We start from the raw sequence: 27,814 nt of genomic DNA, 5'->3' as shown, positions 1-27,814 counted from the left end.
AATATTTTGTAAATAAATAAATAAATCATTTTCTGACACAGAAGTTTTGTAAGATCCCCAATGGGTTAAAAATTCATTCCCCCTCTACCCCATTAACATAAAAGCTAAATGAGGCATACTTTTAAAGGGTTTATAGGAACTATAGGTAGAATTTAAATTGCACGGCTGGAGGATTTGGATTGCACTATGCCATTCTGAAAATTAAAACCATCTCCCCCGGAAGGTGCTATTCGCCCTATGAGGGATAATATACACCCTTAAACCATTAGAGTAAAAGTTGTTAATACTTTTCCATCTTTCTAAAGTATTGTCTTATTATATCCTTCTTTACTCAGAAGTATGTCTAACTGGATTCAGTGGGACATGCCCAATTAAGTTTGCCCAGGACTGCAGCCTCTGTATCTGCATAGACATTAAAAGGCGTGAACATTGCTTTTATTTTTTTTAAAAAAATCTAGGGCACATGGAATCTTTATTATGAACACATTTATTAATGCTGCTGAGTGTCCTGTTAGCAGTTTGTAGTATTTAATCCATGAGTCAGAAAGGTTTATCTTGCCTGGGCCGGATCGGTCCAGAGGAGATCCCTCCGTGGGCTGGATTGCACATGAGAGAGTCCCTGGAATTTTTGGAGTCTGCGTCTGCGCAGACGCAATTTCTGGCACCATGGAAGCAAGTCCCCGTGCTGCGCCAGTTTAGTGCAGCGCACGAGCGGGCAACTCAGTTCGGGGGTGGCTCGGGGGCTGGTCAAACAACCTCTACAGGCCACTTCCAGCCCATGGGCCTTAGGCTGCTGACCCCTGGTTTAATCTTTTCTTACCTATGCCCCTGCTTGTGTTGCTCACCATCCCAGTTAACCTCTCCCCATTACAACTCACCCTGTCCCTCCTTCTTCCTTTACAGCTCACCCACTCCCCATCTCCTCACAGCTTGCACATCAGACTTTCTGCCCTCCCCCCCCCCAGCACCACCAGTGGTGATGATAATGATGACAGAGAGATCTTGGCTGCTATTTTCTCTCCTTCCCAGATAAGCAGCCAATGTTCTCCTTTGCTCCCCCTCCCACTGCCAGCATCATGACAGTCTTACAATTTTATTGCATGCTAAAAGCTTTGGGGGCCAAGGAGGGACAGGGGGACAGCTAACCCCCCCCAAAAAAAATCTTGGCTATGCCCATGCGGACTTTGCAAGGAGTCATTCTTTTCACATGGCAGCACCTGTACATTAGAAGTGCCAATTCTGAAGATCAAAGGAACGCAGTTCACACATACTGGGTAAGTAAACTGATCTGAATTGATGCTTTTGACTTATGGTGCTGGAGGAGACTCGAGAGTCCCATGGACTGCAAGAAGAACAAACCTATCCATTCTTAAGGAAATCAGCCCTGAGTGCTCACTGGAAGGACAGATCCTGAAGCTGAGGCTCCAATACTTTGGCCACCTCATGAGAAGAGAAGACTCCCTGGAAAAGACCCTGATGTTGGGAAAGATGGAGGGCACAAGGAGAAGGGGACGACAAAGGTCGAGATGGTTGGATAGTGTTCTTGAAGCTACCAGCATGAGTTTGACCAAACTGCGGGAGACAGGGGAAGACAGAAGTGCCTGGCGTGCTCTGGTCCATGGGGTCATGAAGAGTCGGGCACGACTAAACGACTAAACAACAACAACAAACTGATCTGAAGGCCTTATGGGCTTTATATACCAAGATTAGCATCTGTCCAAAGTTTAAAAAAGGCACTCCTAGCCACTGTGGCCCCCAATGACAGGAGGTTGGACTAGATGACCCTCAGGGTCCCTTCCACCTCTACAATTCTATGACAAAGTTGGATCCAGGAGCACTCCAAGCTTGAGTGCTTTTCATTGATGCAGCAAAATGCCTAGAAAAGATACTGAGAAGTAGATTTGTCAGTCCATTCACCTAGCAACTGGCTTAACACTTTCGAGAAAGGTCTCTGCGTCGGCAACTGTGCATGAGAACAATCAGTGTTCCTTAGGCAGACTGATTTGGCCCTGGGGGTGCGGGCGTCCAGAAAGGGGGTAACAGTTTCAAGAGCGCGTGCAAGAGGGGAAGGGTTCTTGTCCCTGGACAAAATAAGAGCGCCTCAGGACAGAAGCTGCACCTGGTGACCTTGCCACCCGGCGCGTTCCAGAGGCACAGGCGCATTCCAGAAGGGCCGACGTTGGCAACCCAAAGCTGGAGGAAGGAAATGCCTCATCGGAGCTTCCAAGAACGCCTTGGGATACCGACAGAAGCACGTCTTTAACGGTTGATTCCCAACCCGCTACGGCGGCCTCAAGCGCCCTTAGACACGCGGCCGGTTGCTTTAAGGAACTAGCGGCCGGGCTACAGCCGCCCCCCCCCCCCACAGGAGGCTCCTCTTACCTCCCCACCAAAGTTCCGAACTCGCGCTCTCAGGCCGCCCACCTCCGCGCGCCCCACGCTGCCTCCTCATTGGACAGCGTAGCTGTCATCTTCTAGGAGAGCAGAACGCAAGCACGGGCAGGTCGGGGCAAATGATCGAACCCTACTTCCGTCCACGTGACCCACCAAGCGCGGAGGAAGCAAGCTCACGCTCCTCCCAGTCGGCGAAGGTGGGGCTGGGCGTAGGATCCTCTGGAAGCCCCGCCCCCGCTTCAGCCTCTCGCACCGCCTTCTTCTAGGAAGGCGGGAGGAATGGAGAGACGAGAGCGCAACTGCGCACGCGCTATGTTAAGACGATGCCGGAGCAACGATGTGCTCCTGCATCAGTTAACGCAGCCGGGTGGGGGCGCTTGGTGTGAGGAGGCTGCTTACATGCGGATCTTTCCTTGCAGTCCAAATGCGTTTCTGTAGCCTTCCTGCTGCGCTGCACCGAGTTGTCCTTCTCGCTCTTTTGTCACCCGTCGAGCTTACGTTCTTAACGCAGCAGACGGACGTCAGGGACCTGGTTTGCCCGGAGGGAAGAGGCCACACTGCTAAGCTCCCAGAGCTAGCAGTTGTTCTTGCCCTTCGTGGTTGTGTTTTCCTGCCACGTTGGACCGGGAGGACCTTTAAGACAGCCGAGCATTCATAGGCTGCGCTTGACAGTGCGGACTCTTCGGGAACTATTGCGCCCTCGACTCTCGCCTGCCGTTTGCTCTTGGGCGTCCAAGTGCGGTTCCAGGGGCTGATTCTTTTTTTTTAAAAAACACCTTTTTATTCAAAATTAAAACAAAACATATTATCCAGAAACACATCATCCTTATTTTGTCCCCATTTTTCCTCCCTTCCCCCACCCTCCCACACAAAACCCACCCACCAGCTTCCCTTAGTTCCAGGCTTTGATTTCTCTAAGAATGCTGTTTTCTGCACGTTACACAGTTGTATAGATTCTCAAACTATTTAGCTGATTGTCATCAATAGAAAAGTTTGTGAACAAAGCCAGCCAAGGAGTCCAGTTCGCTTTGTTGCGTCTTCAAATGGGAAAGGGTTCCCATTCATCTTTAAAGTCACAGTTATCCTTGTCACGTAGCTTATATGTCAATTTTGCCAGTTCTGCATAGTCCATCAATTTTTCTTGCAATGATTCTTTAGTTGGGGTTTCTTCAGTCTTCCATCCTTGTGCTATTAGAACTCTCACGGCCGTTGTCGCATGCATAAATCCAGGGGCTGATTCTGACCTATAATGTTTTGCATGGTCTGGGCCTCCAGCACCAGAAAGGATGCACATCTTTCTTTAGGTATTTGGGTCCCAGCTATTTGTATGCTAGTACACTTTGATGAAATGTCACGTAGAAAGGGTAGCATAGGTAGAACTATTTCATCTCTAACACAGCTGCTGAAGAAATCTGGAATAAATAACAAAACAACCCCTGGAGATGACTGAGCATTCATCCTGATTTGCTTTACACAAAGCTAATGTGGGGGTTCTATTATATCCAGTCTTAATTGAGCATTCATTCTGATTTGTTTGTGGGGCTACTATATGACAATCCGCATTCATATATTCATTTGCTTGTAGGGTGTTTAGACGTCTTCCTGTAATTTGTTCATCTCACACTGTGCATTTCCCTATCGTTTTCTAAACATCAAGAACTTGATTTTCTTAAAGGTGGATTGGTTGTGTTAGGGCAAGCAAGTGCTTAAATCCAATTTAAAAGTGTAAGCTTGATATTGTGGTATGCACTTGCAGCCTTCCTAAAAAATAGGAAGGCACCCAGACTTCCTCATGAAGTTGCTTATTTATTTATTGACATTATCCCTAGTTTCATAAAGACAAAGCACTAGGTGGCTCTAAATTAGAGGCAAGATCTTACATTGAGTTTTGCATGAGCTCACACACCACTTTGCTCTGGGCAAACTGCAGGGAGAGCATGGAGGCCCCCTACCCCCCGTCCAAACATTTCCTTTCCTTTCTGTCCTGAAGTGCTCTGCTTAGTTCTGTTATTTATTACATTTATATCCCACCTTTCCTCCAAGGAGCAAAAAGTGGCGTACTTGCTTTTCCCTCTACCCATTTTATCATCACAACCAACCCTGTGAGGTATGTTAGACTGAGATAGTGACTGGCCCAAGGTGAGGACTAGAACCCTGATTTCCCAGGCCTTAGTCCAACATTATAACCACATCTTCACATTAGTTCTCATTATACAACCCTTAAGTGAATAAGATGTGTAAGGACCACCATGTACAAAGTTACAAGGAAAGCCATGTGACCACCTGAAATTAACATACATCTGAACTTGAAACTGAGAGTGTTTTGTTCAAATAAGATTTATGAGGACAAGTGGGCCTGAGAGAGAGATTAAGGTTGCAATCCTACGAACATTTATTTGGCAGAAAGTCCCTTCTAAAAAGGCATACAAAGGATTGCATTCAAGCTTTTTTTTCTTAGCTGAAGTATTAGCACCAGTATTCAACATTTCAATACAGTGGTACCTCGGGTTACAGATGCTTCAGGTTACAGACTCCGCTAACCCAGAAATAGTACCTCGGGTTAAGAACTTTGCTTCAGGATGAGAACAGAAATCACGTGGCGGTGACGCAGCAGCAGCGGGAGGCCCCATTAGCTAAAGTGGTACTTCAGGTTAAGAACAGTTTCAGGTTAAGAACGGACCTCCAGAACGAATTAAGTTCTTAACCCGAGGTACCACTTTATTAGTTTCATTGCATGACACTGCTGTTTGGGAAATTGCTGTAACTTTATTTTTTGTATTCTGAACTGTATTGTGTCCAGTACTGCATCTGCATGCTAAAAGATGTAAATTTGCTTTGCTTCAGTGGTTGCCTGTTTCTTGTTACTTTTACAGTAATTAACATGTGCTATAAAACATGGGAAGAACCCCCCCCTAAAAACAAACACATTTTACATTTTAGCTTTAAACAACCTCAAAAGCAGCACCTTCAGTCTTTGCTGAAAATTGACCCTTTCCTCCCCCCTTTTCACTCCCTAGAAACAAAAAATAGCATCCCTGAACCCATACCTAAAAATCCATAAAATTCAAATAGATTTCCTTTCTGAAACAAAATCTCTTGGCAGCAGAAACTGACATATATATATTTTAAAAAACAGAAGAGGGCAATATTTGCCTGTTTTAAGTGAGCACCTGGGGATAAACTTGGCACCCGGATACTGCAAAACAGAACTGAAAGGTAAACCTATGACCTCATTGCATCCAGGCCCAATTTAATCAACTACAGGGTATATACATTAGTAAAAATAAACCTCTTCAATAAAAACCAGTTGCAAAAATCAAACTCTCCCGAAAGCTCAGCCTGGACAATTAGTGGTCTACAATAATCAAGGCCAGGAATATCTCTAAAGCATCTGAAACTTAATTGCCCTCTAATACTAACAGTAGTCCACAATCAAGGCAAGCTGAATTCTTTGGATTTAACCTGACTGAGTCCCAGTTACACAATGGGATTAAGAAATCCAAGTATTTTGTCTTAAATAAATGCATTATGAATCAGGCTGTTAAACTGAGTTGGCCACAGTCCAGGGAACCCTGTGAATAACTCTGGTTGCCCAGTGGGGGCTTTGGTCTTGTGTTTCTCCAGCAGCTGCTCCCAATACTGCATAGCAAACACTTTCCGAAACTCAGGGGAGCTTTAAAAGAAATTTGTGGTTGATGATTTTTGGTTTCTCGAAACAAATCAGAAGTCTGCTGGGAGCGCCCAAAGTAATTCTTGTGAGTGCCAAAACAGACTTGACATGGGAAATCCATGATTGGCTCTTTCCCCTCTCCTTAATCTTTCTTTACAAGCAGCTCTTTGGGGCGAGGACTAGATTTAGGCAATGGTACTAGATGAAGGGGGGGTTAACCTCCCCCTGCCAATTTGTGCCGCAATAGAAATGGCTTCCCCTGAAGCTGTTCTTTCAGCCTTACTTGGGAAGTGGGGGACAAGTTACATTGATGGTACATAGGTGGGCAAAATCCACAGTATTTACAAAGGAAAACACTTTGGAGGGGGGATCAGTCCTGGAAAAAAACATTTGGTCCTTCATTTTGTTTATTTAAGGAAGTATTACAGTCGAAAAAGTCTCTGCTTTTCATTCTCTTATAGGCTACGGTCTGTTTGTCCTGGCTAGCTGGTACATCATATAGGTGGTGCCAATATTTATGTATACTACATGTTAAAAAGATATGTATGTTGAATGTTAGGCTTTATTTTTCTTATCCTTCTCTGTCCATGCTCAAGCAACTGTGTCTTCTGTTCTTTTGTAGCTGTCAACTATGCTTTCTGCATAAATTGTTTGGAATAGTCAAGATCTGTCACACAGATCTCTACTTAACTTGGTTGTCTGAGGTTTGCATACACATGACACTTTACTTCTAGAATCTGTGGAAACTGAGTACCTTGTTGTTTTTTTACATAGTTCACACACAGTCCAGATCTATATATTTTTCTGCCTCAGAAAAGCCCTTCATGGGAAACTGTTTTCATTTTGAAAATAAAAGCTCACTGCAGATATGTGTCCACTTGAAAACAGATGTAGGTGGTCCCAGAAATGCAGAGGTGTATCTACACTTGTCCAATGATGCTTTGGGGGGGGTGTATACAAAGATCACAATCACCATTTCTTTCTTCATTCATGTGGGGTATGTGCAGGGAATAATCAAGGGGAGGATTTTTCAGGTAACCACACCGACTCTTCTGGATGGCAGGATCTAGAATCAATCTAGATTGAAAGCAACATGTTGAGGATGATCATGAACAATTCTAGAGAGAAAATCTATATTATTATTATTTTGCTAGAAATGGGTTAGTGTGTACACAGCCCGAGTGTCATAGTTTAAAGTTCTGAATAATAGGAGATATCCAACATCATGGGAGACCAGTTTGTGCAATGGCGCTGTTGGGAGTCCGACAATTTCTGGAGGGCTTCAGGTTCCCAATCCCTCCTCTAAAAGAAAATGAATACATCTTTATTAACTACAGCACAAAACAAACATATCCTTTAGAACAAGGATTGTGAACCTGTAGCACTCCAGCTTCAGCCACCAAGGTCAGTGGCCAAGGATGATGGGAATTGTAGTCCAGCAACAACTGGAGGGTTCTGCGTTCCTTATTTGTGATTTGATCCACTTCAAGAGATGACCTGAAGACTTGTAAAGACATCAACAATTTATTGTAAATTTGGCATATGTCCGATTGAAATGTTATAACCCCATCAAACACTCACATACATTTTCAGATGAGTATATATACTGTGAATAGATGTGTGTGTCCATCTGAACTTATTCTAGAGTCATGACATAAATAAAGGGATTGGCTCCAGAACGCCCTTGCAGTTGAGATCTGCTTGGTCTCTTCTCTAAGCTACTTTAGACAGGAGCTGAAAAGGTAGCTTGTAATCGACCAATTAAAAACTTCTCTACAAAATTAGATGGTTGCTGGCTGAGTAGTTCATTTTGTTTTCTACTACAGCTTTTCATTTACTAGCAATGAGAAACTTATGGGCTACATTTTAGACCCAACACAATCTTAACTGCCAAGGTGATTGTTTTAATCTAAATGATTATGAGAACTGTATGTTTTAAGAACTTACTCTTAGATAGGATTGTTTGCTTTTTGTGAGTTTCATTGTAATGGTCATTGGTTGCACACAATAAAAATATTCCTAACTGATTAAAACTAACTTAGGGTTTTGTTTTGTTTTGTTTTTAAAGTGGGTTTGTATTTTCTTCTTTTAATTTTTAATTGTTTCAAAATGCACTTGCATGATATTTTTTAATGAGGGCTGCTCCGAGTGCAATTGTAGAACAGGCTATAAATACAGTCGTATCTTGGAAGTCAAATGGAATCTGTTTTGGAAGTCCGTTCGACTTCCAAAACCAAAGCACGGCTTTTGATTGGCTTCAGGAAGCGCCTTCAGCCAATTGGAAGCTGTGGAAGCACCATCGGATGTTCAGCTTCCAAAAGCAGGTTCAAAAACCGGAACAGTCACTTCTGGGTTTTGATAGTTCGGGAGCCAAAATGTTCGAGAACTAGGCTGTTTGACTTCCAAGGTACGACTGTAATTACTTTTGTCAATTTGATTGCCTACTAGGTATCTGCTACTATACCGCTTTCAGATCAAAATGATTGTCCATTCTATTCTTATTTAAAAACATATTGGGGTGCTTCTGATGACCTGTTTATTATTTATCCTGATTTGTTTGTGGGGAGATTTGACGACAGGGGCTATTTAATGAGCATTCATATTGATTTGTTTGCAGGGAGGTTATATAATGTTGTATCAAGCATTATTCCACACTTTCCATTGCATTTCACCATCACTTTCCTTATTGCAAAGTCCAATCTGAATTTGCTGGTATGTGACTGAATTCCACCCCAAAATAGTGACAGTCTGGAAGCATCCTTTATTGGCTACTTAATTGGAAGGCTTTTTGGTATGAAGTTTCTGTTGTTTCCCCCTCTTTCCTTGGACAGTAGGGGGCAATCTGCACCCATTACTTTAAAACTTCGTACTTCCTCTGAGTACTTGGGATCAACTTGGGAAAAGAGAGGTAGTCAAAATCTTTGACTGTGCAACTCACAAACTTTTTGTGCTGTAGAATGATGTCTGCTTATAGATGAGCATATATACATGCAAGGATAAGAAGCAGGATCACTTATTTAAATACTAAGGATTGTACTCTAATTCAGAACCAAATCCCACTGAATAAAGTGCAACTTTTTTCTGAGTAAAAGTATGTAAGTAATAAGTATCCAATTTTTTCCAGGAGTAGTGGTTAGTGGGCAAAATAGCATTTATTGATGAGACGGAAAGCCAATGTCAATGCTATTCTGTACAGTCATAAATATTAATAATTCTAGAACTGAACACATTGAAAAAATTGCATAGTAGGCAAAACAACAACAACAGGGTCGACACACAGCAAAATGCCAGCTCACCTGTAAAAAAACCTGCTCACATAACATGTTTTTGTGTGTCCACAGTTGGAGAACTTGCAATTTCTTACTGGATTTTCTTCTCTTATTAGATTATCTGCAGATCAGAAAATCTGAATTTAGCAGGGTGAGGAAGATGCTGTGTGGATGCCACAAAAAAGATGCACAAACAGCGTCATATCTAAATTTAGCTCCCGTGTGGATGAGTCCTTCGTACTTTTAAATGCACAGGGAGAAAGGGTGGGGGTAATGAGAATTTTGAAGAAAAGAATTAGGACTGATGTGAGAAGCTCCTTTTCTTTGTCAGTGAAAATTAGGTAAGCTATTTCATTCCGCTTTTTCTTATAATTAATGGATTTATTACATGCTTTCTTATTCCTTTGCTTTCTCTAACAACCATCCTGTCAGTGATGAGAACATGTTGCTCAAAGCTTTAAAGCCAAGTAGAGATAAGAACATTCCAAAGCTAGTTCACTAGCTATCACACCACACTGCCCTTTCCTTTGCTGCTTCTGGCAATATGAAAGAGAGCAAGCGATAACCTGCTGGAAGTTATTCAGATAGGTTAACTAGGTGGTAAACTTGATACACAGAGTATACAAACTTGAATTGCACCATACAGATGTTATGCTGCCAAGATTTGGTGATCTTGTATATAGTAACCATAGAAATGAGGGGGCAAACCATTAAAAAAAAAGTTTGGAAAACTGTCACATTAGATGTTCCAACTTGGCTTTCATTAAAACTGAAGCTGCCAATGACGTCTATTGAGGTTGCTTAACTTTCCGCTATAAGACCATTTCCAGTTCCTCATATCTTTGCCCAATTATAACCATCAATGCAAAAGCTGTGCAGTCACCAGTGTTTCCCTTGGGCTGATTTTTTAAAAAGAAAAAGTTGCAGTCATAATGGGAATGATGGGCCCGAGGCACAAAATGCATGTGTGTGTTTTTTTGTTTTTTTAAAAAAACCCCAAGCCTAGTTCTTCCGACGTTTTCATTGAGAAATTCCAGCACCTCTGTGCTTTGGAGCAAGGACTTGAAATTTGGCAACAGACAGGTCTCACTTTGGTGTTACGCAAGAGCCTTGCTTTTGTCGGCCTCAGGAAAATCTGCCCACATTTGGCCAGATTGGAAGCCTCCAAAACATTGCAGCTTATGCATGCTTAGCAGAGACTTTTAAGAACTTGGCAGAAGAGATTGCCAAGTTGTCTGCACTCTGAGCGAGCCAGCAATCGGATGGGAAGTCTGAGGGAAATCCACACAGAGGTGTGTTTCCTGACCGCCAGGGGGTGCTGCAGTGCCAACAAGCAGGGAGTATCTTGCTGTTTGCAGGATTCCTCCTGCTGGCTGTGAAGGGTAGAATCCAGGGCTTTTTTTCCCTAGAAAAAGAGGAACTTGACCTTTTTTTTTAGGGGGAGCACGCACCCAAAGTTGTAAGCCATTGTGTCTCTTTCCTCAGCAATATCGTACTACTGAACTGCTTTATCAGATGGCTGTAAAAACTGTTGAGATGTAAAGTGCTTGAGACACACCCTATAAATTCTAGGTACTGTTGTTACTAGGCTAAGATGGCTGAAACTGTCTTATCCAAATTGTATCCTAGACAGTGTCAGCTAAAATCTGACTGGCAGCAATGTGAAGAAGAGGTTTGTGTAGGCAGATCACATCATGATGAAAAACTGTTCCTTTTTTTAATGGCTGTTTCCAGTTGAAATAAGTGGTTGGTTGCAAATGCTGTACTGCCATTGTCCTATCCTTATGTTGGTTTCATCACAACTGACCAATTCCCAATTAACTTAGGACAGACTGCAGCAACTCCTTTGCCAAAATGTCTCTATGGAGGTTGGTTACCATTCTCGTTGTATATCAGGGATGGGGAGCCTGTGGCCCTCCTATAGATTACAACTCCCATCTTTTTGGCCACGCTGCCTGGGGGTGAGTCCCACAACACCTTGGAGGGCAGGTCACAAGTTCTCCATCTCTATTGCACATTATAAATGAAGATGATATCCAGTGGAGCGAGTGGTCTCTAGGAATTCAACATCTTGTCTGGTATGTATAATTATTTCCAAGAAAGGTTAAAACACATGGGTAACAATAAATAGATTAATAAAGGCACTGTCTTATTTCTTTGGCCACAGTAGGAATACATGATATTTTGATATGCTAAGTTGATAGGATCAATGAGAAGAATGCAAGATTAAGGAAAAAGCAATGGTCACTATATAGAATAAGGTTCTAAAACTACCACAGATCAGAGACTACTTCCCCACTTAACCTTTTCATTAGATTTTTTATGGAACATCCATACATCTTTTATTAGCTCACTGCATTGCAGTATTTTCTGTTGTCAGTTCATGGATGGCCGGGGGGAGGATGACATGTGGCAGTTTTTTAAAAAATGAGCTTCTGTACTTTTCATTACAAAAAATTGTTTGCAAGTTCTACCTGTTTTATGGCTTCCTGTTGATTGAAGATGGGCAATTAGCACCAAATTTCCTTTTACTTCTTCCATTTCAGGAGTTTAGAAGGTAACAAGAGTTACTAAAATACTTCCCCTCCCAATCTTTAATTGAAATAGTATTTTGCATATATGGAAGCAAAAAAATGATGGCTTAAGTAATTAATGCTTCTCACTCCATACAGAAACAGAACTTGGCTACTGAAGGGTCATTTATTACCAATCCTCAGAAAGTCATGCAACAAGCAAAACCTTCAAACAGGAATTGCAAAACTCTAATACTTATGTGAGAAGTTCCATCAGACTCAATGGGGCATCTGAGCATAGGGTTGTACTTATAATTAATGTTGCTGGGAACCTTTAATTCTAAGTAAACATTATAGCAAGATCTTGGCCATGGAGAAGGGCACTGCTGGATAATATAATCCTTGTGTAGAACTGCTAATTTAATTCTGCTGCCTTCCAATTAACTATGGAAAAGGAATGCCTTGGCAGCACTCTAGTATGGAAGCAACCCTGGGATACAAAAGGGAATTCTAGATTCCCATCACACTGAGAAACCCATTGAAAAATCGCCTATATGTTAATTTCCATGATTAATTTGGCATTTGTGTAGGTCAGATGAATCCATGTAGTGGATTCAACAGTCACGCATGTGTTCCCTATCCAACTTTCTTCACACTTACTGTGCTGTTGCTCAGTCCACTTTGGGGAGTTTTTGCAATGGCATAATAAAATGAGCGGCTGCAAGCAACATGTACAGTATTCTGAAGAAATATCATGGCTGCTTCACCACAGTCTCATCATGCCATTGGCTCAAGCAGCTCACCTTGCTGCAATGCCTGTCCAAGGGCTTGGGGCTTTCCAAGGCCTGCAACTTGGAAGCTGCTGTGCCAGACAGTGAGCTGGGATACATGCCCTGTGTTCTACCAATGAGCTATGGCTTCTTTGGAGGAATGAACCTGCCTTCCTAGAGTGGGATTAAAATTCACCTTTCAAAGAACTGAAATACTGTTTTGGGGCCAAACCAATAACAGTTGTGAATCCCCATGATCTCACAAAAGGTCATTTAAAAATCTAATAAAAAGCACCCTTCTTCTGAAATAAGTTTGCCAGCTCAGACCTTCAATGGCGATGGCAGAGATTTGGTGCAATTTACCTCTGTCTCTTTCTCAATATATACTAAGATGACGCCAGGTGTAAACAGGTGTGCCTAAGAACAAGTGGAGTCCAAAGAAGGGCACTCACACCATTTTGATCAGGCACACAAGCCTTTCTTCAAGATCCAAGGAGTTTCCTTTAGAAGTGTTTTGTGGCTGGGGCTGATAGGCTAGTATCTATGTTATCACCAAGAAACAACCACCTTTCATGAGAGCAGATTTTCATTTATTTATTTTAAGCACGAAGTGAGCTTTTAATTGCATAACCGTACAAGTTGTTCTTTAAAACATAAAAAGGACAGCCCTGCTAACATTGGGGGTGGGGGGAGAAAGAGGAGGACATGAAGCCTAAATCAGCACTGGAAAAGGAAGCAAACACATCCTAAATTGCAAGATGAATGTGGAAGTAAGCCTGGCAGGAGATAAAAATGCACCCGCCCACTCCTGTTTTGAGGTGTGTCTGCACACACCTAGTTCTTGTTATGTAATTTCATGCTAGCTTTTCCATGATGTAGAGCAAATACTTTTTTGTTGCAGGAGCTGAGGCTGTTACCTTTTAAGAACACCCGCCTTGCTTGTATGCAAAACGGAACTTGCCTTGGCCATAGTTGACATGAAAGACTAGTCAAATTATCTTGCTAGGTGCGTAACCCACACGACTGCGAAGTTTTGTGATGACTAACTGTTTGTTCCCCACTGATGTTCAGAATGCGTAACTCAGGGCTCACAGACGCTTTATATGTTAAGACGTGCAAGGTTCCGAGCAAGTTTAGCAACAGTTTGCTCACAACTTGTTCACAGGAATCCTTGGGCACACAAATGTACATACAGTGGTACCTCGGTTTATGAACTTAATCCGTTCTGGAAGTCCGTTCTTAAACCAAAACCGTTTCCCTAATGAGGCCTCCCACCACCAGTGCCCTTCCACTGTTCGGATTCCGTTCTTAGACCGAGGTAAAGTTTGCCAACCGAGACACTATTTCCAGTTTTGCAGAGTTCGTAAGCCGACTCTTTCTTAAACAGGACTGTTCTTGAAAACTGAGGTACTATCATAGGCGCCGACTCCATGGGGCTTGAGGGGGCCCGAGCCCCCTCAAAAATTCGTTTGGGGGGGCTCTGCCCCCCAATAATCTCCAGCGCCCCTCCAGCAGAGCGCCATCGCCGCCCCTCCCCCAGCCCAAAATGCACAGGGTCGGGCTGCATGCCTCCTGCCCTCCCTCCCGAGCAAAAGCTCCACCCAATTTCCGCTCCGGAGCTGATTAATAGGCGCAGCACGCTCTCCCCTATTCGCTCACGAGGAGGCGGCGCCACTTTATTTGCATATTCATGAGCTTATTTATTATTCATGAGCTTTCCCGGGCCCCCCCAATATTTTTTATAAGTCCGCGTCCCTGGGTACTATTGTATAGAAAACTACAAAGGAGGGTCTGCAAAATGGGACACAAGAATGTTAAAGGTTGTGCATCTGTGTATGTAAGTAGTGAGGGAACTCTTGCCCTCCTCTCCACAGGCTTCCTGCATAAATCCCGAAGACATTTGCTCCACTGTTTGAGATCCTAGGGTGTAGTAAGGGAATTCCAAGTGCTGAACACAAGACAATGCTGTGTAAGAACTACTACTAATCAGGGCATGAATCTTAAGGAGGGGACCCCAAATTAAAGGAGCATTTTCATCATTATAGCGTATTAGCTAATCAAGATGAGATGTTGTGAAGATAAATGACACTTGTTGATAAAGGAAGGAGTGATGTAGGACACCCTGTGGGGGAATGAGTAATTCTCTAGTTAGGGCAGCATTTAACGGTTGCTGTAAACAGAGCCAAGGGCTATAAAATGAGTGATGAGAGTAACACTGAAATAGGGAAGTTACCAACATGGAGTGAACGACTACTGACAAAACCCCTTTCTCCTCAAATAGTCATTGGTTTAAAAAACAAAACAAAATGCAGCAGCCTAAGGTTTTTGTTTTTTAAAAGGCTTACCTAAATCTGCTTCAGATGGGATACATGAATATGATGGCACTTTTGTGCATATGTTATGAAAATTATTGTCACATTACCTGTGTTTCTCCCAGATTCCTTTTAGCTTAAGAACACAAGAAGAGCCCTGCTGGATCAGGCCAAATGCGCATTTAAGCCAGCATCCTGTTCTCACAGAGGAGAGTAAGCAGCAGTAGCTGAAAAGGGAAATTTTCTGGCAAGCAGGTCAGAGCTAAAGGGGTTTTCAGAACTTGTTCGGAGATTGCAGAGGTACCGATGAAGAGATTTTAACGGACAAGATGGGGATGCATGGCTAGTTGTGCTTTAAGATGATCCTGTAACTGATCCCCTGCCTCTTATAAGAACGGGAACGAGCCAAAAGTTCAGCATCCTATTCTCACAGTGGCCAACCATATGCCCACGGGAAGTCCACAAGCAGGATTTAAGTAGAACAGTACTTTCCTCACTGGTGCTCCCCAGAAACAGGTATTTCAAAGCAATACTGCTTCTAATACTGAAAGCAGTACACAGCCATCAAAGCTAGAAGCCATTGATAGCTTTAGCCTTCATGAGTTTGCCCATCTAAATTGGTGTCCATCACAACATCTCGTGGGAGCAAATTTTATAATTTAACTAAGACAGATTTTATTTTGTCCTTCCTGAATCTTCGAATATTCAGCTTTAACAGATGTCCCTGAGTTATAGTATTATGAGTTAGAAAAACATTTTCTAATCCATCTTAAACTACTACTCAACTTTAAAAAAACAACAACACACAAAATGAAAAACTGTACACAAACTTATTTTTAGTCCACAAAGCTTAGACCATTTGTTAGTCCCCAAAGTGCCACAAGACTCTTACTTGTTTTTGCTGCAAGAGACCAATGTAGATATATCTCTCTGAAATGTCTTATCTTAACCTGAAACATGTTATTGTTGTATTTGGGTGACAGGAGAAATCTCACTGAAAACAAAGGTTTTCACTCTTAGCCGTAAAGAAACTCCCCAAACTTCCATCGCTTTGATAATATTTACATGGAGTAATAATGTTGCTACAGAAAGGCCAATAACATTTACATGTAACTCTCACATAAGTACCTAATGCTGCTTTCCATCTGTATAGCACATTGTCTTTCCAGACTCCCAATTTAGGACCTAAACACCCTTAAGCCAGAAAAACAACAACACATTTTTGGGCCTGCCATTGGGCGGGGAATGAGGAGTATGTAGGGCCAAACACATCATTATTCTATGGCTTGCAGACACTGATGAGATGCTACTACTGTGCCTCAGGTCCCACTCCGCAATGGAGCATGCCGTTTCCCCTCTGGTTCATTTAACATTGAGTGCCATAGCTCAGTGGTATAGCACATGGTTTGCATACGAAAGGTCCCATGTTCAATCCCTGGTTATCTCCAGGTACGGCTGGGAGAGACTCCTGCATGAAATCCCGGAGACCTACTGCTGGTCTGTGTTGACAGAACTGAACTGAATGAGCCAATGGTCTGACTTTGTATAAGGCAGCTTCCTATGATCCTAGTGCTCACTGTGTGTTATAAGTAAAAGTCTTAACGCCATGACAAAGGTATATTATCTTGTTTCTTTTTAGCATTCACCGTATTGATTTTACTTGTGGCTGTAGGTAGAGCAAAGCTCCCAGCACATCACAAATGTGACCAATGGTGGTTCCTGTCCAGGATTGCCAAAAGAACATGAAATGATAAGTCCGTGGAGCACCCAACCCCATTAATCACTTTGGAATGTCAGCTTATAAAATCCCATGACGTCATTTCCCTGTCACAGAGTCAACTCCTTTGCCAATCCCTTTAGTGGATGGATAGGAAACAGGTAAGAGGGGAACCTCGAGCGAGAGGGTTATGAACTTGAAAAGAGCAGCTGTGGGAAGGCAGCACAGGCATGTGGTGGAGCGGGAGCAAGGAATGAATGAGAGGCAAGAGGGAAAGGGCTGGAAGAGAAGAGAGCAGCATCTTTCTGTGACATCAGCATATATTTATAGCATGGAGAATAGAACCAGCAGCCACTGCTAGGGTTTGCAGCAACCTTCGCCAACCCGGAGCTCCCCAGACATTTCAGACTAAAACTCCCATCAGCCACAGCCTGTGTGTGCTGGAGAGCATCAGGCACAGGCTGATGGGAGTTGTAGTCCAAAACATCTGGAGGGCACCGGGTTGGGGGAGGCTGGTTTACAGTACTAACAGCTAGGATTTCAGCCTGATGCCTGTGGGATCTTCCTAGTGATATCACTGCAGGCTGACGGAAGAGCCAGAAATGTTATATGATTCTCCTGTCCCACTGCCCTTATTTAAACCTTGCCAAAACAACAACAAAACACTCAATAAGAATAGCTATTGGGGAAGTGGGGGGGGGGAGAGGCTGGGAAGGAGCTCAATCAAACATTGGCAGTGGGAGGTTTGGCTAGTGCTGGCGCCTCTAGAGATTGGGGGAAGGACTCACCCCTCTCTGGTGAGCTCAAAACCACCCACAGTGCTTCCTGCGATGCAGCAGGGTGGGGGGAGGGAGGTGAGAGAGGCAGGGCTGCCAATGGTAGAGCTAGGAAGCCTGCCAGGACTTTGTGAACCAGGTGGTACCCTATGCTTCCATGTAAGGAATGGCTCGGCCTCATGCCAGGGATTGGGCTACGTGTCGAGCAAGGACATGATCCGCAGAGGCTGACTTCTTCATGAGAAGGCCAGAGAAGAAGAAGCCTTCAAAACTTCCAAAACTCTAACAGTCCATGGAAGAATCTCTGATCTGCTAGGAGTGATCAGAAGGGTGGCTGTGGGACTGAGGGACTTCCTGCTGCTCTCTGGAAGGACATCTCAAAAGGCCAGAGCACCCGCCTGACATATGGGGAATGTGGGCTCAAATCTTCACTCTGACACGTCCCTGGCAGATTTGGGCAAGTCCCTTTCTGACCTACATCTCAATCTGAAATGAGGATATCTCACTTTTCTGGTAAGGAGGCAAAGTGCATTCCATGGCACGAAGTACCAATACTTCAGGAAAATGGCTGAAGAGATTTTAAAAATGGGCAGCGGGAAGGAATAGAAAGGAGTTCACGAAAGCGCTGAAGATGGCAGGATGCAAGATGGCAGGATGCTTGGTGGTTATTTAATGGAGATTGAAAAGAGAAGAAAGCCTTTAACTGATCACCTCCTCATTAAAGAGGTGCTTGGACATGCAAACTGGAGTCGGCCACAATTCATTGCTGTGGGAGGAAAGAGAGTCGGAACTGCTTTTGCTGGCATTTACAAGAGTACCACAAAAGCAACGTTAGGTACTTCTGAGTTCTAAAAACCGTACTTTGATTTCTGTACAATTAATATGCATTTTAAGCAATAGACTACCTAATGCCCCAGGAGATCCCATTCAGTGATGTCATGTGCAGGTATCCCAGAATTCCTCTTAACTCTACTTCCTAGAGGGCAATTAAGCTATAATTTCTGCAGTTGTCAAGAGGCACCCTGGAAAGGGGGGAAAGAAGGTTTTATTTCCACAATATTCCTGCAGATGTAAGGAACAAGAATTATGGTATTAAAAGTGGGATCCGTACTCTTCCTACTGCTGCGTTCACAGTGTGAATAATACAGGAGTTAGGGAGCATTAAGCACAGCAAATGGCTGGTTAAAGTAACTGTGTGAATGTGGTCCAGGAATGCTGAGGAGATGGAAGACTGCCTGAGGCAAAGGCAAAGAGCGAACAGAATTTATATGTATCTGGCTGTCAGATCCAAGCTGGATCAATTTAGCAGACCTAACAAGACATTCACAAGATCACTTAATGCAGAAAGGCAAAGCGTTAAAGCACTTTATCTTTACTCAAGCTTGTTTTTCAAATCTTTTAAGAGTTGCCACATGAAGCAATCTTGATCAGTCTTTTTAATGGCTGGGATAATAAAAAACAACAAGCAAGGATGGTATTTATTCTACATTAATTAGCCAGAGAGCATATATCAACTAAAGAGCACACTGACAATGCTGCAGTAGTCCTTTTGTCAAGGCATATAACCATCTACATAACATAGAGAGGCTTCTACGGTTGGGGTTTACGTGCCTGCTTCCTAATGTCCTGTCCCCCCCCCATATTATCCAAAGTAGACTTTTCACACATGCACACTTGCTGCAATGAAATGAATAAGCTGAAATGGAACCGTGGGCATTTCTGCAACTCCCCAAGAGGGTGAAATTTAAAGGTTCTATTTGAGATGACAACAGAGAACTGCAGGAGCGAAAAAAGCATCACTCTTGTGCTTCCTGTCTGTCTATTCCCCCAGTTTTATAACATCTGAAGCGGCTCTGGCTTCAGGGAAACATCTGTGTTCCAGCCAGAACCCTAAAAATCTCACTTTTAAAAAAGTATGTTTTGAGACCTCACGGTTGTAGAACGACACTTAAAAGGTGAAGGCAGAATTTGTTGTAAAACCAGGGTAATCTGTGGGTGGGTTAAAGTGGCCAGGAAGTGGAGCTTCATTCTGTATAACTCCTCAAACTCCAGCCAGTGCTCCCCCACATTCTCAGTGTCCTGTATATGTCATTCCTCACCAATAGTTCTGAAAAAGAAAACTTACGAGAACAAAGCTCACAAAATATACACTAATATGTATTTCCCAACCACACAATTAGGGTTAGGTTGCTTTTTTAAAGTACAATTCCTGGAACACTTGAATATACATCTTTTGGCAGAGGAGAAATTTGTATTATTTTAAGCCTTAAGAAGGAAGCTGCCTGTGAGAAGCAAGAATTATTTTGGAGAGCAAAAGGGGCTCCCCTTGTCTTTTGGCTTCCACAATGGTTAGAATTAGTACTTACGGTCAAATGTGTTAGGGCTCATCCACACTTGCCCTTGTTCTACTGCTCCCCCCCCCCGGGGGGGGGGAAACCCTCTCTTTATCACCGAATCAGAGTAAATGCCCATTAGGTTTCCCAAGGACTGACATTTGCTCCAATTCAGCTGTAAAGAGCTGGTGTTCCTGGGGAAAGCAAAGGGGCAAACGGTAAACTGCTCAGACCCCGTGCCGTGCCTAGAAAGCACGAGACAAGCAGAAAACCACTCAGACCCGGGATAAGCAAAATGTGGATGAGCCCTTAGTCTTGTAAGGCAAAATAATGTGCACTTTGGGTCAGCTGCAGTTACCAAACAGGCCTGGCTGTTAATCTGGAATGCAAATCTCTTAAGGTACGTGTGCCCTTTCTCCTATTCAGAGTGGCTCTGCCCCAGGTTCTGATGTACCAAATTACAACTCACATAACCCATAACGACCCAAAGGATGCAAATAGTCTTCACAAGTTTTATATACTGGTGGTATGACACAGCTGCTGCTCTTTCAGCCTGTAAATTCCCACTGTGTGCTTCGGCCATGCCTCTCGTCTACATTTCTGGACCCAACTACTGCTTATCCAGGACGGGAAGCTGATGAACTGTGATCTAGATCCGGGTCTCTATTCCACCATGTTTCATGGAATGTGAAAAAACTCTATTGTCAAAGTAGGGCTGGGGGACCTATGGCCCTCCAGATGCTGCTGGACTCCAACTCCCACCAGCCCCAGCCAGCATGGCCAATGGCTAAGGATGATGAGAGTTGTAGTCCAGCAACATCTGAAGGACCACAGAGTCTCCCAGCCCTGTTGTAAAGGAATATGCTTATGTGTACTGGGAAACAAGCATGCTGTGAACCCCTTCACTATTAATTTTCAAACCTTTTTTGAAATTTCCTTGGCTGCTACTGCATATTAGCATTTTCACGGCATGTGGTCAGTTCTAGCTAAGACTGGCAGTCACAATTTGTTTTACAGGATCCTTCTGATTTCAAGGGCTGGCTGTTGCTCTAGAGCATTTTTAATACAGGACAAAACACAGGTCACATATTTTTCACACGTCCTTGGCACATGATGGGTGTCTTTTACGCTCCAAGCTTCCCAAATGCCCCTTTGTAAATAAAATAAAAATAAAATAAAATCTGGAAGTTCAAGGTTCAGAGTTTATCTGCTAGAAAAGAAATTTATCTTCAAATAGAAGCATCTCTCTTCTTTAGCTCAAGAACCAAAAACTCACAGTTTGGGACATGCCTTTCTGGGTCCCATACTGCACCTTCCCTCATACAACCCTCAAAGCCCATTTCAACTAATTCTGCACTCTTTTGCAGCAGGCTCAAGAAAACACAGCATGGAACAAGGACTAGGCAGCGATGTGCCTGAAAACTTCTACGCATTTTACAAACATGTAAACTTGTGTCTAGACAAAAAGAAAAGGCAGCGCTTTGTGCAGGACTCAGTTTCTTGTAAATATATAAATTGGACTGCTGCTGCTTACCTTAGATTTATTTATTCTGTACACAAAAGAAATATCAGTTCACCTTGGCCCTATTGGAGGTACATAAATCTCCAATGACTAAGAAATAAATGGGTGTGTGAAACAGTTAAGTGAATAGTTACTTTAAATAAAGAATGGAAAGTACATGAATTCACAGCTTAAAACATTTTATAAGACTTAAAATGCTGAGTGGTTCAAACTACATTTGAGAAAAATGCTAAATTTCACCTTTTGGAGGCACAAGGCTCTTGGAGGGCTGGAAATGCTAAAATTAGTTGTGTCTGTGAGTGCCTTTGTTTTTACACAAAGCACTGCGCGAAAGCCTGCAAGGGGAAAAAAGGAATACGTCCCCCAACCCCTCTTTCCTAAAGTTCAAAGCCCCATAATAGTTTTTCCATGTAAATAACGAGTCAGGTTTTAACAATGAAAAAACATATATATTCACGAACGCAATTAATTTTGGATGAAGTGATTGGATTTCCTTGTACAGCACAAAGCCCTTCTCTCCCTTGCTTTTCTTGTTTGCAAAATATGTAAATATTTAGTAATGTGAATAAACAAGCTTTGGTTCCTTTTTCCCTTCATTTTTGCTATATACCTGACATGCCAGCTTTAATAACATTTGATAGTTTATTTTAAATGTGAAGTTTATTTCCAAAGTCCTCATCTAGTTAGAAAGACTCCCATCAGCAAAGTCAGTCCTAATCAAAGAAAGGGTAATTGAAAATAAACAATTTCTTAGCCATTTAAATTCAAAGAGAGAATTTCTTTTGTCAGATAACTTTTTTAAGCAACATGGGGTGGGGGAAAATACATTTCAACGCAGCTCAAAAGCCCCAACAAAAAACAACCTCTACACCGATCCCAGAGCTCAGCAACTGGGTAGCAGAAGGGACGGAATGCAAACACCCAAACTAATGCAGTGGAGGTTTGCTGGATCAGAACCACTTATGCTGACAATTTGCTAACGGAGATGTTGCATCTGCAAGGTCTGCAGAACTGGGGCCTGTCGAAAAAATTGCTTGCTTGCATGGTTACATGTGTGCAAACCCTGATGAATGGGACATATCAGTGTATACTAAGTGGACAAATATGAACAACCAAACCAGTGCTCAGAACTGGTGGGGTGGGAAAAGCTATGCTAAGTTGTAAGGGTTCTATGAGAGATACAACATTATCTTTCATTAAGTAGGGTGCTGCTATCACTTCAGTATTAATGTTTCCATTCTCATACATATCACTTGCATAGCTATTTTTAAAGGAATACTTCCTCTGCAGCAAACCTAATGCCCCCCTTCAAACAACCCCCTGAACGCTTTTGCAGCCTCCCCTGTTTCCTCATTAGAGCCCCTTTCCAATGAGTCCATTCAGCGTAAGGGAGGTTGCCCCTAAAGTTGGAAAGCAGAGTGCTGAGTCACAAGCCTTGTGTTGAAATAGGACTGACAAGTCTTTTGCTGATTAATGAATTACGATCAGAACCTATATATGTATATATTACACACAAACACACAAAGGAACGGAAGGAAGAACACTGGGATGAATGAGAGACAAATGTGTATGGTGTTTTTTTTTTCTGGGCGAAGAGAAAGAGACAAAAGGCCCCCTTACCAATGCCCTTGACTGCCTGCCTGCTGAGCAAACTATCTCTCGGTACTCACTCCTACATCAGCCTTTCATGACATCTGTCGCCTGGAGGTTTAGTCACCTGCTGGTGACTAAACGCCACCACTCCGATTGTGAGAATGGGACAAGCATCCGACAACAACCCACTGGCAAGACATTGTGTTTTGTTTCCTGCAAAAGGGCAGTGGGAAGGCAGCCGCTGGCCCCAGTTGCCTGGCACTTGGCTGGGGCGCGGATGTCAAAAAGCCTGCTGCAGACCGGGCCAAAAGTCTGGGCCAAGGGGATTCTTAGACAGGCAAGTACTGCAGGGAGTCAGAACGGGAAGCATGAGGAAAGGCGAAAGAAGTGGAGAAAGAGAATGGGTCAGTTTCTCCCGTCTATCCCCACCCCTTCCCCCCCATCTTCCTCCCCCCCCCCACATCTCCCTCCACCTCCCTTTTCCAAATCTGGCATTTCAGCCCGAGACAGGGTGGCTTCACACACTCACCTCGCCTTGTCTCTTTGTAGGGGAGAGGAGCCAATCTGCGGTGCCTCTCCTCCTCCCCCCCATGCCCCCCCACATACTCCCACCCTCTGGGACTGGGCTTTGCTTTGTGGTTAAAGCTTTACGCGTCAGAAAGGAGGAAAGGGGGGGGGTAGAAGGGAAGGTTTCGTGAATATCTTCACCAAATTAAAAAACAACAACAAACCACACACACACACAAAAACCAAACCCACAACCAAACCCTAGTGAGTGGGATTGGCAAATGGGATTATTAATCCTGGCCCAGAATAAAGGAGGCAGCAGACTCCATGCAGACCCCTCGGCGAAAGGAAGCATCCAGCCACACACCTACCTTCAAGGGCTGCGCCGGACTGGGGCTTTAACCAGATGGAGTTCAGAGCAGGTAGGAGTCCTGGGTACCTTTCTGCAGGCCTCCCCTCCTGCGCAGGGAAGCCAGCCCACCTCTCCCCACTGAGAACTTCAACTGAGCCCTCACAAACACGTTCAATTTCTCCAGCATTTACTGGAAGACCCCCCTTCTTCTTTTTCTTCTTCCTTCTTTTTTTTTTTTTTGTTAAAAAATGCCACTAGCAAATCTTGGCAGCATCCAGAGATCTAGAGAGCGGGGTTGGGAGGGGGTTAGGGTGGGGTATGGTGGGCTGGCATTTCCTCTGGATAGTTCTTTAACAAAACAAAACAAAAGTTTTCTCCCGCTTCCTTCTTTACTTTGAGGGAAATGCATACTGCTGGCTCCTTTACCTTTCTCTTGCCCCTCCCCACCCCAAAGTTTGAAGAGCTGCAGTGGGGTATGTTGAGGTGGGTGGCAAATGTGGGGTGGAGAGGTGGGGGGGGAGAGAGAGAAGGAGAAAGAAATGAATGACCCTCCGCTTGTATACAATTGCATCAAATACATTCTTGAAAGCAACCTGGTTCTGCTTAACACTTGATTTAAAAAAAAGGAAGGGAGGGAAAAAGGAAAGGCAGCCGCTTCGAGAGAGGGTGTATGCACTTTTTCCCATTTTTCTTTTTTATATTCTTACATTCCTGGACACCAATCAAAAGAGCAAATCACGGGAGGTGGAAGAGGAGAGAGAGAGAGAGTGAGTGAGAGAGAGAGAGAGACAGAGAGTGGTGAAAACTTTGCACACACACCAAAAAAAAAAAAAGCGTACAGACAACTTTTCCCACCTAACACCCAGCAAACACAAACCAAAACAAATAGGGAAAAGGGGGGAGGGAAAAAAGGAACGGAACCGGGGGCAGAGCCAGCCGGGGAGAAAGGCAATTTTTTCACTCTGCGCCAGAAGCTTCGGAACAAAACCGTTTGCCTGCTAACCCGCAGCGTCGCCCCCAGCCCAAACTCTGAGTCTACTATGCTATGTGTTGCTGGGGGGGGTCCAGGTAAGGGCTCGCATCTCATTCAGTTTTGAGAGGGGGGATGGGGCGGCGGGGGGTTCTTGCCATGCGCCTCATCTTCCCCCCACCCCAAAACCGCTGCTGATTCTAATTTGATTTGATTAAAACGTCTGTCTGGCTTTGGGACTGATTTAAGACTTTCCCTTTGCCCCCCCCCCCTTCTCTCTTTTTCATGCATGTTTGTGATTACTGGGGGGGGGGGGGAGAAGGGGAGAGAGAGACGCTGCTTAGTAAGGGAATAACATCCAAAACTGACAGAGGAAAATCAAAGTCACCAGCATTTTAGACAAGGGCTATAAAGGGTTACCACCCCCCTTGTCGTGCTTTAAGTGCTGCCCCAGCACAGAAAGAAAGTATGTTTGGTTACCAAAATAAAGGTTTGTTTGTTTGTTTTTAAACAAAGAACAGGAGAAGTGAAAGGGGAGGGGGGAACCACCCTGAAACAAGTTTTTTCTGCAAAGAACGAGGAAATGTCCTTTGCTCCGGCGGATGGAGGGGGGCACAAAACCCTAGGAAGTGTCCAATCTTCCTAAATAATGTTAGGGGTTTTTGTTGCTGTTGTTGTTAATCCTTAGAGTTTTAACATTTGCAGCCGGTTAACAAAACTTTTCTTGCTGTTACTTTGAAAAGGTTGGAAAGGAGTTGCGGAGGGGGGCGCGATTACTTGGAATGAGAGAACTTTTTCCTGCAGGGTGTAATTTTTATAAGCAATGGGGGTTTTGTGTTTTGCAGACAACACCCCAGGCTTTCTGGGAGAGGGCTTGTGTTTAAAATAAAATAAAAATGTAAAAACAAGCCTTAAAAGGTCAAAAGTGGTTTGTTTCCTGGACTGGCTCTTTTGACAATCACGCTGTTTGGGGGAGAGGGGAGTCTCTTGCTCCCACAGAGTCAGCTATTTTAAAAAGAAAGAGCAAACAAACAAAGCAAAACAAAAACAGAAAAATCTTTGGGATTTTTTCTCCCTTGCCTGGATGCTGGAAAAGGCAAAGCAGGGAATGTGGAGGGGGATATGCCGGAAAATGTGAGGCCGAGGAGACCAGTAGACAGGCATACGCAGAACTTGCTCTTTCATGTCACAAATGAACAACAGCCCAAATTCTCACTGCTAGGTCTATTGGGGAAAGATGCTGTCTATCGGCTTGGGTCTCTTTACTGCCGGTCAGTTCTGCTCCTTGGCTGAGATAGCCAGGAAAAGTGAAAAGGCATGGAAGGGGGGCAGCACAGGAAGGGAGGGAGAGAATAGAGCTAAAACTGATAGGCGCAAATGGTTCTATCACTCCCATCCAGCAGCTGCAGCTAGCAGCTTGGGACTAGGCATCTTTTTAAGGGATTTCTCTCCAGAACAGCCCAAATTAGAGAGGGATCCTACCCAGCAATACATTGGGCTGATAGGCTGTCAAAGTGCCATTTGTTGGCTCTTTTTGCTTTAAAGCAGAAAGCTAGTTGGGTAGCGGCGGGGGGGGGGGAAGGATGCTGCACAGGAGGGAACTGAGTGGGGTAGGTGTGACTAGAAAGGGCAATGGTGTGCTGGGAAGTGGCACAGATGCATGCATGTGAGATTATCTAGAGGGATGATGTCTCTAGAAACAAGTTGAACCCTCTTTGCCTGCTACATAGTTGGGCACCAGTGCAGGCTGGCAAGCAGCAGGCAACACGGCCCCCTGCTGTGTGCAAGAGGGGATGTGGGAGCCTATCCTCCAAACAGACAGCCAACTGTCACACCTGAAAAGGCTCTATGCTGTGGAATACCATGGCTGCAGATCCACTGTACTCATAGGAAGGTCAACCTTAGCTTATATGTGCAGGGATAAAAAGGTGGCTGGAATAAAAGATCACTGCTATGGAGGGAGCATCTCAGAAGAGAGGCTGGGACTATCCCAGGGAAAGTATCCAGGCATGTTATGGAGCCACATGTAGATTGGAATACACTCCCTAGTTAAGGACCATACATACTCCTCATGCTCAAAACAGCCATGTACATCCATATGCATGTCCATGGCCACACCAATGCATCTCCTTTCCCTACAGATGCTCCTCATTAAATTTGCTGCTCAGAGGTAATGGGGCTGGGAGCCTTTACTATTGGCTTATTTTCCATTTCCAACTGTCCATCCCAAGTTGGCAAAGACATTAAGAGCCCCCAAAAGGGTCAGCTTTGAATGAGTTTTGATCCTGGTGTTGATGCATAGCAAAATCATTGCTGTGAACTGCATGTGGAAAGGCCAACTACTCTTGTTGTTCTCTTCTTAGGAGCCAAAGTGTTTTATTGTACTGCCCGGTGGCTTAGTGGGACACCTTGGGATGCGCTTTTGAAAAAGCACACGCATGGCTGTGTGCATAAGGATGCCCCCTCTTGCGAATGGCGGCATCTGAGTAAGCTCTGGCCCTGCTCAGAACAAAAGTGGGGGATGGAATTAATTTCAGTGCGTGAGAAGGGTAGAAATCTGTGTGAGATAGGGCTTGCTTAGTATAACAGTGTGGCTATATATAACTAGTAAACAGACAGAATGTAAACAGTCAGTATAAGGATAGTAAGGTATGAGACAGGATGGGCACTAAATTCATGCATGTAACAGTCCTATTCAGAAACATAATACTTTTAACAGCCACGTTGCTTAATACCTAAAACGAAGGATGCCTGGAGCCCTTTGAGGACAATACACCCTAGCATGCAATCTAAGCCACTGTCTTCCTGACGGCTACTTTATAGGTTTCACACCTGAGGACTGGAAAGCCAGTCTTGAGTTGGTGCACAAGCACACCTTCACCCATTTGAGTGCTACCACAAGCTACTGGGGTTGCCCCACACAGCTTTCATCTAGGGAAAATGGCACACTAGATAGAAACGAGACTAGGTCTGGCTGTGGTCAGAAGGCACATTGGACCACTCCTTGCTGAAGCTAAGCAGGTTTGGGTCTGGTCAGTGCCTGGATGAGAGACCACCTGGGAATCCCATGTCCACTGCCTTGGGTTCCATGATGGAAGAAAAGTGGGATATAACAT

At 44.0% G+C, this 27,814-nt stretch overlaps 1 protein-coding gene and 1 long non-coding RNA gene across 5 annotated transcripts in view; one reads left to right on the top strand and one right to left on the bottom strand.

Annotated features, from left to right (window-relative positions):
* Positions 1-3,303: 3,303 nt before the first annotated feature.
* The window catches only part of LOC309526839, a 34,437-nt gene continuing 9,926 nt past the window's right edge, over positions 3,304-27,814 (bottom strand). The window contains exon 3 of one of the 3 annotated variants that reach the window (XR_014216976.1): positions 3,304-7,141. This is a non-coding gene — a long non-coding RNA (uncharacterized lncRNA). Of the gene's footprint in view, positions 7,142-14,380; positions 15,156-27,814 lie in introns of those variants that run through there. The other 2 variants (XR_014216977.1, XR_014216978.1) reach the window with 2 other exon arrangements.
* Positions 23,453-27,814, top strand: part of CLCF1 (cardiotrophin like cytokine factor 1) — a 52,693-nt gene continuing 48,331 nt past the window's right edge. Inside the window, exon 1 of one of the 2 annotated variants that reach the window (XM_082212904.1) lies at positions 23,453-23,798. In XM_082212904.1, coding sequence (XP_082069030.1) covers positions 23,783-23,798 — 16 coding nt within the window. In that variant the 5' untranslated portion in view covers positions 23,453-23,782. Of the gene's footprint in view, positions 23,799-24,419; positions 24,797-27,814 lie in introns of those variants that run through there. The other variant, XM_082212905.1, reaches the window with a different exon arrangement.

Source organism: Podarcis vaucheri (genome assembly GCF_965113315.1).
Source record: "Podarcis vaucheri genome assembly, chromosome: 1".
NCBI lineage: Eukaryota > Metazoa > Chordata > Lepidosauria > Squamata > Lacertidae > Podarcis > Podarcis vaucheri.
This window is presented reverse-complemented; position numbering and strand designations above follow the sequence as displayed.